This window comes from Salmo salar, chromosome ssa14 (assembly GCF_905237065.1).
Source record: "Salmo salar chromosome ssa14, Ssal_v3.1, whole genome shotgun sequence".
Taxonomy (NCBI): domain Eukaryota; kingdom Metazoa; phylum Chordata; class Actinopteri; order Salmoniformes; family Salmonidae; genus Salmo; species Salmo salar.
Genome location: NC_059455.1, coordinates 55,509,321 through 55,525,928, shown reverse-complemented (window position 1 = coordinate 55,525,928; position 16,608 = coordinate 55,509,321). Strand labels below are relative to the sequence as shown.

At 41.5% G+C, this 16,608-nt stretch overlaps 1 protein-coding gene across 4 annotated transcripts in view; it reads right to left on the bottom strand.

The window, feature by feature from the left end:
- Window positions 1-321: 321 nt before the first annotated feature.
- Window positions 322-16,608, bottom strand: part of LOC106569778 (plectin) — a 137,291-nt gene continuing 121,004 nt past the window's right edge. For all 4 annotated transcript variants that reach the window (XM_014141390.2, XM_045694588.1, XM_045694589.1 and 1 more), the window contains 3 exons: window positions 16,173-16,271; window positions 8,446-11,796; window positions 322-8,087 (listed from right to left, as the gene is read on the bottom strand). In XM_014141390.2, the coding sequence (XP_013996865.2) occupies window positions 1,722-8,087; window positions 8,446-11,796; window positions 16,173-16,271 (9,816 nt within the window). In that variant the 3' untranslated portion in view covers window positions 322-1,721. The remainder of the gene's footprint in view (window positions 8,088-8,445; window positions 11,797-16,172; window positions 16,272-16,608) is intronic.

Here is a 16,608-nt window from a genome sequence, read left to right as displayed (position 1 = left end):
ATTTCTATGCTTCCCGTTCTAAAGTTTATTTTTTGCATCTTTTACTTTCGGTTTTGTACACCGGCTTCAAACAGCTGAAAATACAATATTTTTGGTTATGAAAAATATATTTTGCAGCGGTTTACATGGTACAATGATTTTCTACACAACACTTGCTTGTTTTGTCAAATAAACTGAAATTAGGCAAATAATTATACATTTTAGCAACCAGGTAATGGTGGAGCGATTTCTGCATAGTGCATCTTTAAATAAAGATTTGTTTGGGGTGCAAAAATCTTCACTCGAACATAACAAAAATGTAAACACTCAAAAGACATTGCATTTCGTATTGATACCTCATAAGTTTATTTACATTCTTAAGGTGTTAACATTAAAATACAATGTCACCCTTTCAATACACCATTTTAACCATGCCTGATAACCCAACTTTAAAGTACATCCTTCAAACCATTTTAAAGGCTTCACAATGAAAAAATGGACACAACTATTTATATTGCATCTTTTCAACCAAGTTTGTACAACATGCAAAGCAAAAATAAAATGTATCATATGAAAATATAATGAATATTGAGATAGAACATGATGATTTACAAAGGAAGTACTTCTAAGGAAGAAAAAAAACAAGTTATTGTGTTGGGAAATATGAACACTGGTTCACGAGGCAACAAGTTACGAAGCCAAAATATATTTTCAAAATATGTAGAATACAGTCAGTAAAGATTGTCTTATACATTTCAAAACTGAATAATTTTTTGTGATAAACATTTAGTTAAATCTTAGCCTTGTACAAATGTTCTTAGTTTAATCTAGTGAAATAAAAGGGTATTGATGCGGTATGAATACTGTATGACTGCCATGAACTTGGGAAATACCTGATAATAACCATATTATTTTTCCAGTTGTGAATCACTCAATTTACATTATTATTCACACCTTGTAGTCTGTGCAACCCTTTCATGCATTGAATATGCAGGCACTAACAAAAACATTACAATACAGCAATTGTGGTTCATGTGGTGGTGGTTAGGGCTGTTACCATATGAGATCAGATATATTAGTAAGCAGGTGTAGGGTAGAAGCAAGGCAGTACAATGATTCATTATATTTTGCATAATAAACATCAGCATCTCCCTTTTCAGAGTTATTTGTTAATAATTGTCTGAAAAATAAAAAAGGCTAAAATGAATTATGTGTTATAATAATTAATTGTTCTGTGACTCCTTATTCTGCTCTTATTCTAAATGTCCTCTTACCAAATAGTTTAACAGCTTTCACATCTAATTTGGTTTGCTATAAAAATGGATACTTTAACCTAGATACTTTCTTTGATGGAATTTAATAGAATCAAAATATAATTGTAACTCAAGTCAGAAAATGTTAATTACAATTAATAACAAGCTGACTTAAAAATAGAACATTTTCAATATGTCTAATATTGAAAACGTTATTATCAATATCATTGTAGTTGCTAAAAATAAAAATATAGTTTGAATACAGTCAGCTCTTCTGTATGTAAGCATATAAATAATGCAACAAAAATTGACTTCTCAGACACAATACAAAAGAGAGCAACTTACAATGTACTTTGAAAATGTAAAACTGAATAAAATATTGACAAAATGAACTTAAAGCCAGCTAAAATAATTACAATATATTGCTGAAAAGCCCCATAATAACCACATGCAGTGCAGAATAAAGGTAGACAATTTTTCTAATAAGAATTAGGAAACTGGGGAGTAACTGGTTTGTATTGTGGTAAATATTCTCTCTTCAGAACTGCAGTTCCTGCCCATTGCTAATGATGATGTCAGGGCCTGTGCTAGCGCATGCATGCTAAGTCCGCTATGTGATCCTGCATCATATCTGCGCCCATAGCTTGTGGAGCTGAAGGATGAGGAAGATAAATTAGTGGAGAAGCCAGAGCCTGTGGCATCAAAGCTCCCTCGTCTGGAGCCTGACCTGGAGCCAGTTCTTGAGTCGGGCCGGGAACTGGATGCTGACCCAGAACTGCTAACACTGTAAGGACTGTAAAGGCCTTTACTTGACTGAGAAGAGCCTTCCAACAGACGCAGACCAGAACCCTCCTCAATCATGCTTCTATCCATGGCATCCTTGTATGAGATCTTAAGCTTTGTCTTGGGGCAGGTGAGGTATTTGGAGTATCCACTGATATCCCGTAGCTTCTGTGCAGTACGTGCATCTAGGGTGCCCTTGTTGACAGCAACATCCAGTGGAACTCTGCCATTGACCTCTGGTTCGATCAAACCACCAGTTAGATATTGTACTTCTAGGAATCTCTGACCCGCCTCATAGTACAACCACCCCTTTTTTAATGCTTGTGCAGCAGACATTTTTGTTTTGGTTCGGGGATCCTCAAATCCATTGAAGGCCTTCTGTGCCAGGTTGATTCGGTCAACCATGATCTTATCCACAAGTCCCATGTTCACTGCATCGGCAACTGAGAATTTCTCTCCAGTGTTTGGATCAATGATGCCACCAGTGGAAGCCTGAGCCTCCAGCAATCTTTGACCTGTGATATTGTCCACAAGATTTCGGTGCATGGCTTCTGTGACTGACACCTTATCCAATGTGTCAGTATCCAGTATTCCAGCCACAGGGCCGGTTTCTTCTGTTGGGTCATTCCATATTGTTGCTGGGGGTTTGATAGAGGGGGCTGAACTATTGGAGTAAGATGATCTGGACCCAAAGGAGGATGACCTAGATCTGGTGCCACTTATGTTTCCGGACAGCATGTCCGCAAACTCTGTGATGGACAGAGTGCCAGCACGGTACTGATCCAGAGCAGACTGGTCAATGAGGCCCTTTGTGGTGGCATCATCAATATCATACTGTTGGCCAGACCTTCTATCAATGATCATGGACTTCACAACACCATCAGATGAGGAGATAGTAATCTCCTCCCACTCACACTCCTGCTCTACAAGCTCCATGTAGGTCTGGTGATCAATAAGTCCTTTGTGATATGCCTCATACACAGACATCTCTTTGCCTGTCTCTGGGTCAACAATGACTACTCTACGTTTACGCACAGACGATTTGGAGGATGTCTTCCTCTCACGTTTCTTTTCTTTTAACAGCAAAAGTGCAAGTCCAGTTTCCGGGTCAATCAGGCATCGCTCCATCAGCTGCAGGTAAGTGAGGTTCTCCTCAGTGTTAGGGTCAAAGAAGCCTTTAGTGTCATCAGATGGGTCTGTAAGAATGCCATTCATCTCCTCATCAAACAGACCACGTGTGTAGGCCATCTCAACTGGCAAGCGGTGACTCTCTTCTGGATCAACGATCCCACCAGTGGCAATTTGGGCTTCCAATAGTCGAATGCCGTGGTCTTTCAGAATGAGACCCTTTTTCATGGCCTGGAACAGAGAGATGTTCTTGCCAGAGTACGGATCCCTGTAGCCTGTAACGGCACGCTCAGCAGAGATAAGCTTGTCTTTGAACTCTGAACCAACGACTCCCATTTTAACAGCTTCACCAACATTCAGCTTCAGGTTCTTTATTGGGTCAATTATATATCCTGTTGCTGCTTGAGCCTCAAGAAGTTCAAAGGCTGTCCCGGGTCTGATCATGTTCTTTTTCATTGCTTGGTAGATGGACAGGCGGTCTTTGCTAGATTCTACATATACTCCGGCAATGCAGCTTGTGCCCTCAAGGTACTTCTTCACTTCTCTGCTGACCTCTTCTACTGAGACAAGGCCTTCAGTGAGATCATTGTATGTCTTTTGGTCAATAATCTGCGAACAAAGCAGCTCATCCAAGGTGACTTGCTTTCTGAGACCCTTGAAAAGCAGCCTTCTGTCTGCCATTGAAAGTAATTGCAGACCACTCTCTTTATCAACTTTGCATCTCTTCAGCAGTTGGGCATAGGTCTGTCTCTCCTCTGTGGTTGGATCAACATAACCTTGTACATCACAGTTTGGATCAGTGATCCTGTCATATGTTTCCTTATTGATGTACCCACGTTGCATGGCAACATCTGTGGGAAGGTGGAAGTAGTATTCTGGATCCATAAGGCCTCCAGTGGAAGCCTGGGCTTCAAGGAGCCTCAGGGCATAGTCCTCAGGAACAAGGTATTTTTTCATCGCTTGGAAGAGAGAGATTACTTTTCCACTGTAAGGATCCTTGTAGCCAGTGACTGCTCTCTCGGCAGAAAGAAGTTTGTCATAGATTTCAGGGCCGACTATCCCTTTGCGCACAGCCTCGTCAACAGTTAGCAATTCATCTTTCACAGGGTCAATGATGAATCCTGTTGCTGCTTGGGCCTCCAGGAGACTGATAGCAAAATCAGGCTTAATGAGACCTCTCTTCAATGCCTGGTAAATACTGACCTTAGAGGGGGAGTCTGAGAGGATTCCAGCAATACTGCCAGTGCCAAACAGATACTGCTTTACAGATGGCATTTCCATAACCTCACGGATAGTTTTCTTCTCTTGCTTCAACAGATTGTATGTTTGAAGGTCAATAATGCGAGAACTGTAGAGCTCCTCGATAGTGACTCTTCGTCTGATCACATCACAGGACATGCTCTGCTCTACTTTCAGTATCTTCCTTTGTTCAATGATTTCAATGACGATGATGATCATTCTCTCCTTTGTGATTTGCCCACGGCGATACTGTTCCAGGAGCCTTAGCTTTTCCTCCTCAGGGAGCAGGTTTGACATCATGACATCCCATAGGGTCATTACCTTCCCTCCATAGGTCTGATGAGGGATATCCACTTGACTGTTAGTCAAGTCTGTCTGTGCCTGTTCTTCTGTGTATACGTAGGACTTTTCCACTGGACTTTGAGCTTCAGCCTTTGATAGTGGCAGGAAGCACAGACCGGTATCTGGATCTCTGATGCATTTCTCTTGCAGTTGTTTATAGGTGTAACTTTCATTAGTGTTGGGATCAACGAAGGCTTTGACATCCCCTGAGGGGTCAGTAAAGGTCTTAGCCATCTGCTTATTGAAATAGCCACGTTGGAAGGCCACATCATTTGGAACACGGTGGCTGCTGACTGGGTCAATAATCCCTCCTGTGGCCACCTGAGCTTCCAACAGGGGAATGGCATGTTCTCGTAGCACAAGCTCCATCTTCATGGCTTGGAAGAGGGAAATAATGTTGCCTGTGTATGGATCTCTGAAACCAGTCACTGCTTTCTCAGCTGAAAGAAGTTTCTCATGAACCTCCGGACCAACAACTCCTGCTTTCACAGCATCGTCCACAGTGTACCTCTGGTTTTTGACAGGATCAATAATGAAACCAGTTGCTGCTTGTACCTCGAGTAATGCAAGACCTGTATTTTGTCTCAATATATTCTTCTTCATTGCTTGATAAATGCTAACCTTTTCCTTTGAGTCACCCATATAGATGCCTGCAATCTGTCCATCTGTTCCTTGCAAGTATTTCCTGACTGAGTCCATGTCACTGATTTCTTTCGGTTTCTTTTCGCCCTGTTGGAGTTGAGCATATGTAGCTTTATCAATTATTTTGGATTCAAACAATGAGCTGGCAGTGACAGGTGCTCTAAGACCTTCAAAGCTGGCCGGTTCTTTTTCCTGTTTCTTGGTCTCCTTTTTATCAACCATTGTGACAAGGATTGTAATAATTCTTTCAATAGTTACTGTTCCAGTTCTGTACTGTTGAATCAACTCGATTCTTTGTTCCTCTGTAATATATTCAGAGTTTATGATCTCCCAAATAGTGACTTTCCTTCCTTTGAAAGGTCCATACTGCAGCTCCATTGTTGCCTGACTCAGGGAATCTTTTATCTGGAACTCAGTGTATTGATGATCCTCTTTTGACTTTTGTTTCTCTTTTGACTTTTGAATTGCTTTCTCTGAGAGCGGAAGAAATGGAAAACCAGTCTCTTTATCAGTGACACATTTTTTCATGAGTTGCACATAAGATGCATTCTCCCACATGTTAGGATCAAAGAATACTTTAGTTTCATCAGTGTTGTTGCTCAAGGTCTTGTTAATTTCTTCTTCAAAATATCCACGTTTGCAGGCAACATCATGTGGGATGCGATAACTTTTGACTGGATCAATTATACCTCCAGTTGCAAGCTGAGCCTCTAGCAGACGGATACCCTGGTCTTTCTTAATAAGGTCTTTCAACATTGCCTGAAATAGGGATACATTCTTTCCAGTGTAGGGATCTTTGTAGCCATTAACAGCTCTCTCTGCAGACAGAAGTTTTTCATGCATCTCTGGGCCAACAAGACCTGATTTAACAGCCTCATCCACAGTGAGCTTCTGATTTTTGACAGGGTCAATTATAAATCCAGTCCCAGCTTGAGCCTCAAGAAGAGTCAATGCAGTCTCGGGAGAGAGCATCTGTTTCTTTACAGCTTGATAGAATGGAATTTTCTCTTTGGTTGACTCAACAATCACTCCAGCAATGCTAGGTGTTCCGCTTAAGGCTTTCTTAACACACTCCATCTCAGAGATTTCAATGACAGTTGTTTTGCCATTATGCAATTTGTTGAACAAGTCTTTATTGATGATCTTTGATTCTAGAAGTTCAGCTGCAGTGACAGGAGTCCTCAGACCATCAAACACAATTTCATTCTTCTTCTCTTTGTCTTCCACAACACTAATGACAATTTTGATACATTTTTCTATTGTGATTTTTCCGGTCTTATACTGATGAATCAGATCCTTCCTCTGTGGCTCTGTAAAATACTCTGAGTTAATGATTTCCCAAATGGTCACACTCTTTCCTTGAAATCTTCCAAATAGAACAGAGATATTTGCTTTAGTGAGTACATCTTTAGTCTCTTCAGTTGTGTAGGTCTTGTCACTTTGTGCAGCATTCTCTGTGATTGGTAACACAAGTAGGCCTGTCTCTGCATCTGAGGTGCACCTCTCCAATAGTTGCTGATAAGTGAGGGTCTCCTGAGTGCTTGGGTCAATGAATAACTTTGAGTCAGCAGTAGGGTTTGATAAAGTTCTGTTAATCTCAGAATCCAATTGGCCCTGCTTATAGGCTGTCTGGAGTGGTACACGGTGACTATTGACAGGGTCAATTATTCCACCAGTTGCAATCTGAGCATCCAGAAGTCTAACGGCCTGGTCTTGTTCAATCAGACCCTTTTTCATTGCCTCAAAGAGTGAGATTTTGTCTCCAGTATAAGGATCTTTGTAACCAGTAGCTGCTTTTTCTGCAGAAAGCATTTTGTTATGGAGTTCTGGACCTATTAATTCCTCCTTTACAGCTTCATCCACAGAGAGCATTCTGTTTTTCACTGGATCAATGAGGTACCCAGATGCTGCCTGAGCTTCAAGAAGCATTGTGGCAGCACCAGGAGAAAGTTTATTCTCTTTCATGGCCTGATACACACTCATTTTCTGCTTGTCTGGGGTCAAGACTCCGCCAACACTATTCTTGCCTTTGAGACATGTTTTCACTTTCTCGGTCTTGCTCAGGTCTTGCACTGTGGTTTTCCCTGTTTTCAGCTTGTCAAAGTCCATTTTGTTCAGTATACCAATGTCATGGAGCCTGCTGGCAGGAACCTTGTCCCTAATCCCATCAAAAGCAAATGGTGAATCTTTGTTTTTCTTTGCACCATCTACTACTTCAGACCCATTGAATACTTTATTTGTAGTTCCCACCATTGTCATTGCAATTAGCTGATCTTCAGGGACCTCATCAGTTTGAATCTCCCTTTCTTTAGTGTGGGGTGTTACTGATTTTTTAGGTGTAGAAAGTTGATGCAGCTTCTCGCGAAGCTTTTTATTCTCCTCACCCAACAATTTCTCTTGTTCAAACCTTTTATTTTCAAGATCCTGCATCTCTTTCTGCTTATTGCACATCTCCTCCTCAGCATCGTTCTGCTTTTTCAAAACGGCATCCATGGTAGCCTGGAGAGTCTTCTTCTCCTGTTCCATCTGCTTCCTTTGATGATCCTGCTCATCTTTAAGGGCTTTGGCCTTCTTAACCTCATCCTCAAACTGTTTCTCAAGCTTATTTCTCTCTTCCTCAATGAGCTTTTCTTTTTTCAGCAACATTTGTTTTTCTGTCAGGATAGTCTGCTCAATAATTATCTTTTCCTTTTTAATTTGTTTTTGTTGGGCATTGGCCATCTAATTTGGAGAAAAAAATAAAGAGAAAATTAATACAAATTAATGCAAGACATTTTTACACATGGTCTTAACATTCTATTACACTGATTATAGTTAACTGCTACATAATATAATCCAAATATTCATATATAAATATGATATATTATATACGACACAATATATTCTGAAATGTAGAAAACACAATTTCATTTAAAAAACGCTGCAACATTCGGTTCATGAGCTGGACACTTAGTATTGATGACAGTCTGCAATTCACATGAATAGGAAATTTGGATCTCCTTTATGTGTTAGTGTTTTTGAGAAGGTTATGGTTATTTGCAAATGGATTTTCACAAGATTATTTTACATTGCACAATACCTCTTTAGACTTAGTCTGTAGATCTGCAGCCTCTTTTTGTAATTTCTCCTTTTCTTTCTCAAGGTCAGCTATGGTTTTACATAAATCATCAGACTGTTTGCTGCTCTGTAATCTCTGCCCCTCCAGTTTATCTACAATTACTTTTTCTGAAGCATTTTGCTCTTTCTCTTGGAGACAAACTCTGATCTCATCAGCTTGTTTCTTGAATTTCATGGCCTCCTCCTCTGCTTTGGACTGAGCATCACTGAGCTGTGTCACCCTAAGCTTCAATTTCTCTGCCTCTGCAGTTGTTTCACGCTGCCTCTTGCGCTCAGCCTCTAGAGATTTTTGGAAGCCCTTTGTCTCCTCATCAAGACGCTGCTGCATTTGCTGCTTGTCCTCCAGCAGTTTTTGGGCCTGCTCCTGAGCCTTGTCCTTTTGTTTCTGGAGCTTCTCTGCCTCAGCTTTCAGTTTAGTTGCTTCTTGGATAGCTTGCATATTCTCCTTCAGCATTTTGTCAGCAAGAGCCCTCTGTTCGGCAAGCTCGGACTCTGCAATCTGTCTCTCTTGGGCTGCCTCCTGAGCTTCTAAGCTTAGCCTGGCAGCATCCTCTGCTAGCTTCTTCATGTTCTCAGCTTCCTCTTCCAGGAATTTCTGAGCATTTGCTTTGTCTTTACTCATGAGACGCTGATTCTCATTCTCAATTCTAAGCTTAAGTTTGACCAGCTCCTCCATCTGGAACTTGACCTTAAATAGCTCATCCTCAACTTGAACTTTCTGCTTGACAGCATTGCTAACTTCATCCTTCTGGCGCTGAAGCTCCTCATCTAAAACATATTTCTGCTTATCAGTCTCATCCAGTCGCAGTTTCACCTTTGCTAGCTCCTGCTCAACTTGTGTCTTCTGCTTCAATGTTTGTTGAGCTAGCTTTTTGTGCTTGGCCATCTCTGCGTCTGCCTGCTGCTTCTGTTTCAGAGCAGAAGCCTCAGCTTCTGCTCGCTTTGCAGCCTCCTGCTCTGCTTCCTTCTTCAGTCTCTCAGCATCCCCCTGAGCCTTGGCCTGTTTGGCAGCCTCAGCTTCAGCTGCTTTCTTCTGTTTCTCAGCATTCTCTGCTTTTTGACAGAGTAAAGCAGCCTCTTTCTCAGCTTTCTCCTTGGCCTTCTCAGCTTCTTGTGCAAGTTGCTTAGCCTTTTCAAACTCCTCTTTGAGCTTGGCCTGGGAAAGATTGTCCTCTTTCTGCTTGACCAGAACATCCTGTGCTCTCTTTTCTGCATCACTACATTTCTGTGCAGCCTCTTTGGCTAGAAGAATCTGTTTCTCTGTTTCTTTGTCAGCATTGTCCTTCTGCTTGTTAGCATCGGCAGCAATCGTTTTGAGGCGCTCAACTTCTTTCTGAGCTACATGGCATTGTCGCGCTGCTTCTTCCTCTGCAGCAGTGATCTTTTTAACTTTCTCTTCAGCCTGCTTTCTTTTGTTCAGCTCCTCTAAAGCAAGCTTTCTGAGTTTCTCTGCCTCTTCCTCAGCCTTGACTCTGTTCTTATGTGTCTCATCTGCAATGCCTTTAAGCTTGTTCAACTCCAACTCAAGATCCAACTTGCCTGTTGATGCTGTCTCAAAGTTTAGTTTTAGGATGCGAATCTCCTCCTCGACCACCCTCCTCTGCTTAAGAGTTTCCTCTACAATCTTCTTCTGCCTCTCCAATTCAGAATCAGAAGTCTTCATAAGCTGGGTGATCTTTTCATCAATGTCTTGCTTGTGCTGTTTTGCTTGGTCTTCTAAGACCTTTCTCTGATCAGCCTCATCTTCGGCTTTTCTCCTAAGTCTCTCATTTTCTGCCTCTTTATCTTTCATGGCAATCTCAGCTTCAGTTTTCAGGCCAGTTGCTTCATTAATGGCTGCCAGTTTTTCCTTGAGTATCTTCTCAGCCTCTGCTCTTTGCCGAGCCGCATTATTCTCCGCTACCTGCCTCTGCTTCTTTGCCTCTTCAGCGATTGATCTCAGCTTAGTCGCCTCTTCAGCTAGTTGCCTCATTTTCGATGCCTCAGACTCGAGGAGATTTCTGCTTTTCTCTGTTGTAGACATGGTCTCCTTCTCAGCTTTCAACTTCAACTGAAGAAGAACTTCCATTTCACTTCTCACTTTGGCCAGTTCGTCTTCTAGCTGTTTCCTTTCTTTTACTGCAGCATTCACCTCATTTTTCAGGCGCTGGAGCTCTTCATCCAATAAAGACCTCTGTTGCTTACCATTGTCAAAGTCAGACCTTAGGCGAATTAACTCTTGCTCTGCAGAGAGTTTCTGCTGTGCTGTTCCCTCTGCCAATTTCCTCTGTTTATCCAGCTCCTTCTCTGCCATTTCCTTTTGCTTAAGAGCAGCCTTTTCAGCCTTAGCCCTTTTCTTTGCCTCTTGCTCAGCTTCCTCTTTCTGTTTCTCTGCTTCCTCCTGAGCCTGGCTCTTCTTGTGGGCTTCTTCCTCAGCCTGGAGCCTCAAACGGAGTGCCTCATTGGCTTTCTGCCTCCACTTCTCAAGCTCCTTCTCTGCTTCCTCCCTGGCTTTGTTGGCTTCTTCTTGTTGCTTCTTGAGATACTCTGCCTCTTCCTGCAACTGAATAACATTGCCCTGTTCTTGTTTCAGCGATGCCTCAAGCTTTACTGCCTTCTCATTAAAGGACATGCGTTTGGTCTGCAGTTCGGTGGCGGCACTCTTCTGTGCCACCTCCTCCACAACCATCACCTGCCTATGCTTCTCCTCTTCTGCCTGTTTCATGCGCCTCTCTGCCTCTTCAGCTTGCATCTTGAACTTCTGCAACTCATCCAGGGCGTTCTGCTTTTGCTTGGCAGCTTCTTGTTCTGCCTCTGTTTTGCGATTCAGCTCCTCCTCTGCGTTGCGCTTTTTCTGAGTCTCTTCATTCACCTGCTTGCGAAGCTTCTCTGCTTCCTCCTGAGTAACTTTCCTCAGTCTCTCAGCCTCAGCAGCCATGTCCCTGAGCTGCTGAAGTTGGGCCTCAGCTGTGGCTTTTTGCTTTATGGTAGTCTCTAATTGGATTCTGATGATACGGATCTCCTCCTCCATCTTGGTACGACTATACAGTGCCTCCTCAACCTGCTGGCTCTTGGTTTGGATCTCCTGCTCTGACAGGTTCTTGAGTTCATGCAGCTCCTGCTGTATGTTGTGCTTCTGTTTCTCAGAATCTACTTTCACAACCTCCCTCCTGCTGACCTCTTCTTTCATTTTCAACTTAAGCTCTTGGGCTTCTTGTTCCGCTTTAGTGATAGCTTTGATGTGTGCCTCAGCTAACTGCCTTTGTTTGTCTAATTCAGCCTGCATCTCAGCCAACTTTTTTCTCTCCTCCTTCTTTAGTATTTCAGTAGCTGTCTGTATTAGTGGAAGCAAACAGAAAATGGTAAAACAATGTTAAGTATTACAGTGTTAGAATATAAATGTTTGAGCTGTTTGAAATACTCAGAAAAGTTAAACGTTTAAGTACATGTAGGTACACAGAGTGGGGTCCAGAATTATTGACACCCTTGATAAAAGATGAGCAAAAATGACTGTATAAAATAAATAATTCAAACACTGATAGCTACAGTGCATTCAAAAAGTATTCAGAACCCTACACTTTTTCCACATTTGTGACTCACCACCTGGATTTGGTCTTATGTAGCAAAAGGTGAAATTGTGTTTTTTTACATTGGATAAAAGTAGAGAGTCAGAGCTACAAAATGGTATATCATACGCTGCATTTGAGGAACAATGGGAAAGTAATTCTGCTTTGAAAGTTAATAAACTTGTAAACTCACTTTTGAGAAAATCACCTTCAAATGTTTTGATATCTAGTGATGAGCTCTTCTTTGTCTACACCGATTCAGCATCGTTAAGCTTTAGCCCCAACCATCTCGTTTCACTCTCGGAGCGCACACTTGACGCTCTGGCTGATGATTTGTTTACCTCTGGATAACATGAAAACAGCCGTTACTGACACCGGCCATATTCAACGGGTGTTGTACACACGTCACGTAACGTAAGCTGACGAGCCAGCCAGCTAACTTTAGCTAGTTAAGCAACAATGAACAAAGTGCCAACAATGAACAAAGTGCCAACAATGCCTTACCTTATTTAACTAGGCAACAAACTAACTAAGAACAAATTCTTATTTACAATGACGGCCTACACCGGCCAAACCCAGACGACACTGGGCCAATTGTGTGCCGCCCTATTGGACTCCCAATCACATCCGGTTGTGATACAGCCTGGATTCGAACCAGGGTGTCTGTAGTGACACATCTAGCACCGAGATGCAGTGACTTAGACCGCTGCACCACTCGGGAGCCACATTAGGCTCTAACCAGAAAAGCAAACAGCTCTGGGAAATTAATAATAACATCCGCTAGGGAGCCAGCCAGCTAACGTTAGCTAGCTAGCTAACAGTACATCTTAGCTTAAGACATATAGCTAGCTAGATAGCTAGCTAGATAAACAATGCACCTAGCTAGGTAAACAACATTTAAGATCACACACATCACATAACGTTAGCTAACAAAGCCAGCCAGGTAACGTTAGCTGGTTAAACAACAAACAAAGTGCCAACAATGCTACAGTGCTGGGAGCTAACTAACCAGGTCCAACGTTAGCTAGCTAACATTAGGCTTTAACTAGAATAGAAAATGGCTCTGGGAAACAAATAATAACGTCAGCTAGGGAGCCAGCCAGCTAACGTTAGGTAGATAGCTAACAGTACACTTTAGCTTGAAATGAAACCCCTTTCTGTCAAAATTACAAACGTGTAATATCTGAAAATGTAGCTAACTAACGCTAGACTATCTTACCTGTATACATCATCATGCCTGATGGACGCGTCTCCCTATCAGGAATGCCATACCACGGTTGCCCTTGGTTTGAAGATGTAATCCGGAGACAGGTGTTTTCTCCATCTCTTTAGCTATCATACTCTAATTCCACTGATTTCAAAACTTGATCCTCCAGAAAGTGTAAAGCAACACTTATGCAGCTCCACTACACAATACCTTAAAAAAAAGGCTGCGTTTGACAGGATTACCAACACAGACTGACGAGCTCAAATAGACAGAAGCCTTCAATATGGCAGACCAATCCAAACTCCTCTCTCGGCATGTCCAGCCCACTCATTATCTCAGCCAATCATGGCTAGTGGGAAGGTTGCCACTTTTTCTGTGGCTTAACCAACAAGGCTCATCATTTAACAATTGTTTTCTTATTTACAGATGGAATGCAAGTTTGTTATTAAGGCACATGAAAGTTCACATGTTCGAGAAGGCATTTCTGCCAAAAAACACATTAGTTACGCTTAGTTTCCTGAATTGGGTCAAATTTTGTTACGTTACAGCCTTATTTTAAAATTGATTTTAAAAAAACTCAGCAATCTACACACAATACCCCATAATGACAAAGCGTGAACAGGTTTTTAGAAACTTGATTGATTAAATTGATTGGACATGATTTGGAAAGGCACACATCTGTCTATATACAGTCCCACAGTTGTCAGAGCAAAAACCAAGCCATGAGGTCAAAGGAATTGTCTGTAATGTTCAGAGACAGGATTGTGCCAAGGCACAGCTAAGGGGAAGGGTACCAAAACATTTCTGCAGCATTGAAGGTCCCCAAGAACCCAGTGGCCTCCATCATTCTTAAATGGAAGAAGTTTGGAACCACCAAGACTTTTCCTAGAGCTGACTACCCGGCCAAACTGAGCAATTGTGGGAGAAGGGCCTTGATCAGAGAGCTGACCAAGAACCCGATGGTCACTCTGAAAGAGCTCCAGAGTTCCTCTGTGGAGATGGGAGAACCTTTCAGTACGACAACCATCTCTGCAGCACTCCACCAATCATGCCTTTATGGTAGAGCGGCCAGATGGAAGCCACTCCTCAGTAAAAGGCACATGACAGCCGCTTGGAGTTTTCCAAAAGGCATCTAAAGGACTCTTAGACCATGAGAAACAAGATTCTCTGGTCTGATGAAACCAAGATTGAACTCTTTGGCCTGAATACCAACCTTCACGTCTGGAGGAAACCAGGCACCACACATCACCTGCCCAATACCATCCCTACGGTGAAGCATGGTCTTGGCAGCATCATGCTGAGGGCTTGTTTTTCAACGGCAGGGACTGGGAGACTAGTCAGGATCGAGGGAAAGATGAACATAGCAAAGAGAGAGAGAGATCCTTGATGAAAATCTGCTCCCGAGAGCTCAGGACCTCAGACTGGGTTAAAGGTTCACCTTCCAACAGGACAACAACCCTAAGCACACAGCCAAGACAACGCAGGAGTGGCTTTGGGACAAGTCTCTGAATGTCCTTCAGTGGCCCAGCCAGAGCCCAGACTTGAACCCGATCTAACATCTCTGGAGAGACCTGAAAATAGCTGTACAGCAATGCTCCCCATCCAACCTGACAGAGGTTGAGAGGATCTGCAGAGAAGAATGGGAGAAACTCTCCAAATACAGGTGTGCCAAGATTGTAGCGTCATACCCAAGAAGACACGAGGCTGTAATCGCTGCCAAAGGTGTATCAACAAAGTACTGAGAAAAGGGTCTGAATACTTATGTAAATGTTACATTTCCGTTTTTTTTAAACACATTTGCAAACTTTCTAAAAACCTGTTTGAACTTTGTTATTATGTGGTATTGTGTGAAGATTTATGAGTAAAAAAAACATGTAAAACATTTTAGAATAAGGCTGTAACCTAACAAAATTGGGAAAAAGTGAAGTGATCTGAATACTTTCCGAATGCACTGTATATTGTATGCTAAAAAAGTTATAATGTTTTTGAGCATACAATATAGCAATTTATTTTATACAGTTATTTTTGCTAATCTTAATCATGGTTGTCAATAATGCTGGACCCTAAATGTATTTCAAATGAATAAATATTTGTTATCTAGGGACAGAAATGTTTGCTATTTGCTTTGAGAAAATAATCCCATAATTAATGTACGGCTCACATAGTGAGACTTTACATTGCAACAACACTATTGAGATCTTGAATAGCATAATGCAGTTGAGGTATTTTTCCTTGTTGTCTCTTGTAGTAACCATTTCATCTTTCATTACTAAGATCAAATAACAATCAATCAAAGAACACTTTCAATGTACTGACTTGGCTACTACTCTTGAACTTTACCTTGGACTAAGATTGTATTATCTTTTACCTTCTTCAAATTCAATCCACCATGTTTTAAAATTGGAAATAAACTTGAAAGGACAGAAGCAGAGAAATAATAATGTGCAAAGACCATGCAAAGTGTATTACCCACAGAGGCTAAGCTTAAATCGAGTTGATCAGTATTTTTCCATTTTTATGAAAAATTCTGAGCACCTACACGGCCATGTACAGAAGTTTGTAAAATGTCAAAGCTACTACGTACAGTAAGCAAGCCAATCCCGATTACTGACATTTACTGCATAATCTAATCCTACTTTTATGCAAGATATTGTGGAAGATATATTATTTGAATAATAAGAGACAAGGTCCAAAAATGGGGATGTATATTTGGGAAGTAGAGTGTGCAAAGCTGTCATCAAGGCAAAGGGTGGCTACTTTGAAGAATCTCAAATATAACATATATTTTTGATTTGTTTAACACTTTTTTGGCCAAAATGTTTGGCATGGAAAAGGGTTGACATGATAGCACAAACAGATCCTGGACCAGGATATTGTTGTTATGGTTAGTGGATAAGCAGGGAGCTGCTGCCTATTTTCAATCTGTCCCTCAATTACCTCCTCATCCTCAAATCGGCGTTGTGTCTCCATAATAAACTTGATGTACTGGCTGGTCAGAGTCATCAATTCACTGTAGCGGGTTCTCAGAGTCACATACTGAAAGACAATTCCAGATGTTTAAAGTCCTGAATCAATTGCGAATAATGATCATACCCCCAAGACATGCTAGCCTCTCACAACAATAACAGGGGAGGTTAGCATTTTTTGGGGGTATGATATTTATGCCTATGTAACTTTCTCACTCATCATTATTCACGACTCATTCAAGATTATCCATAATCATGGTAGCATCCACATTAATGTAGAAGTGTTAGAAACATTCTTATTCTTATTTACAATAAAAGTGACTCCAAAATGACACAAGACATTATTTACCATTCATTTCTATTGGGCACAAGATAATCTGAAACACAACTAAAACAAACAGCAAATG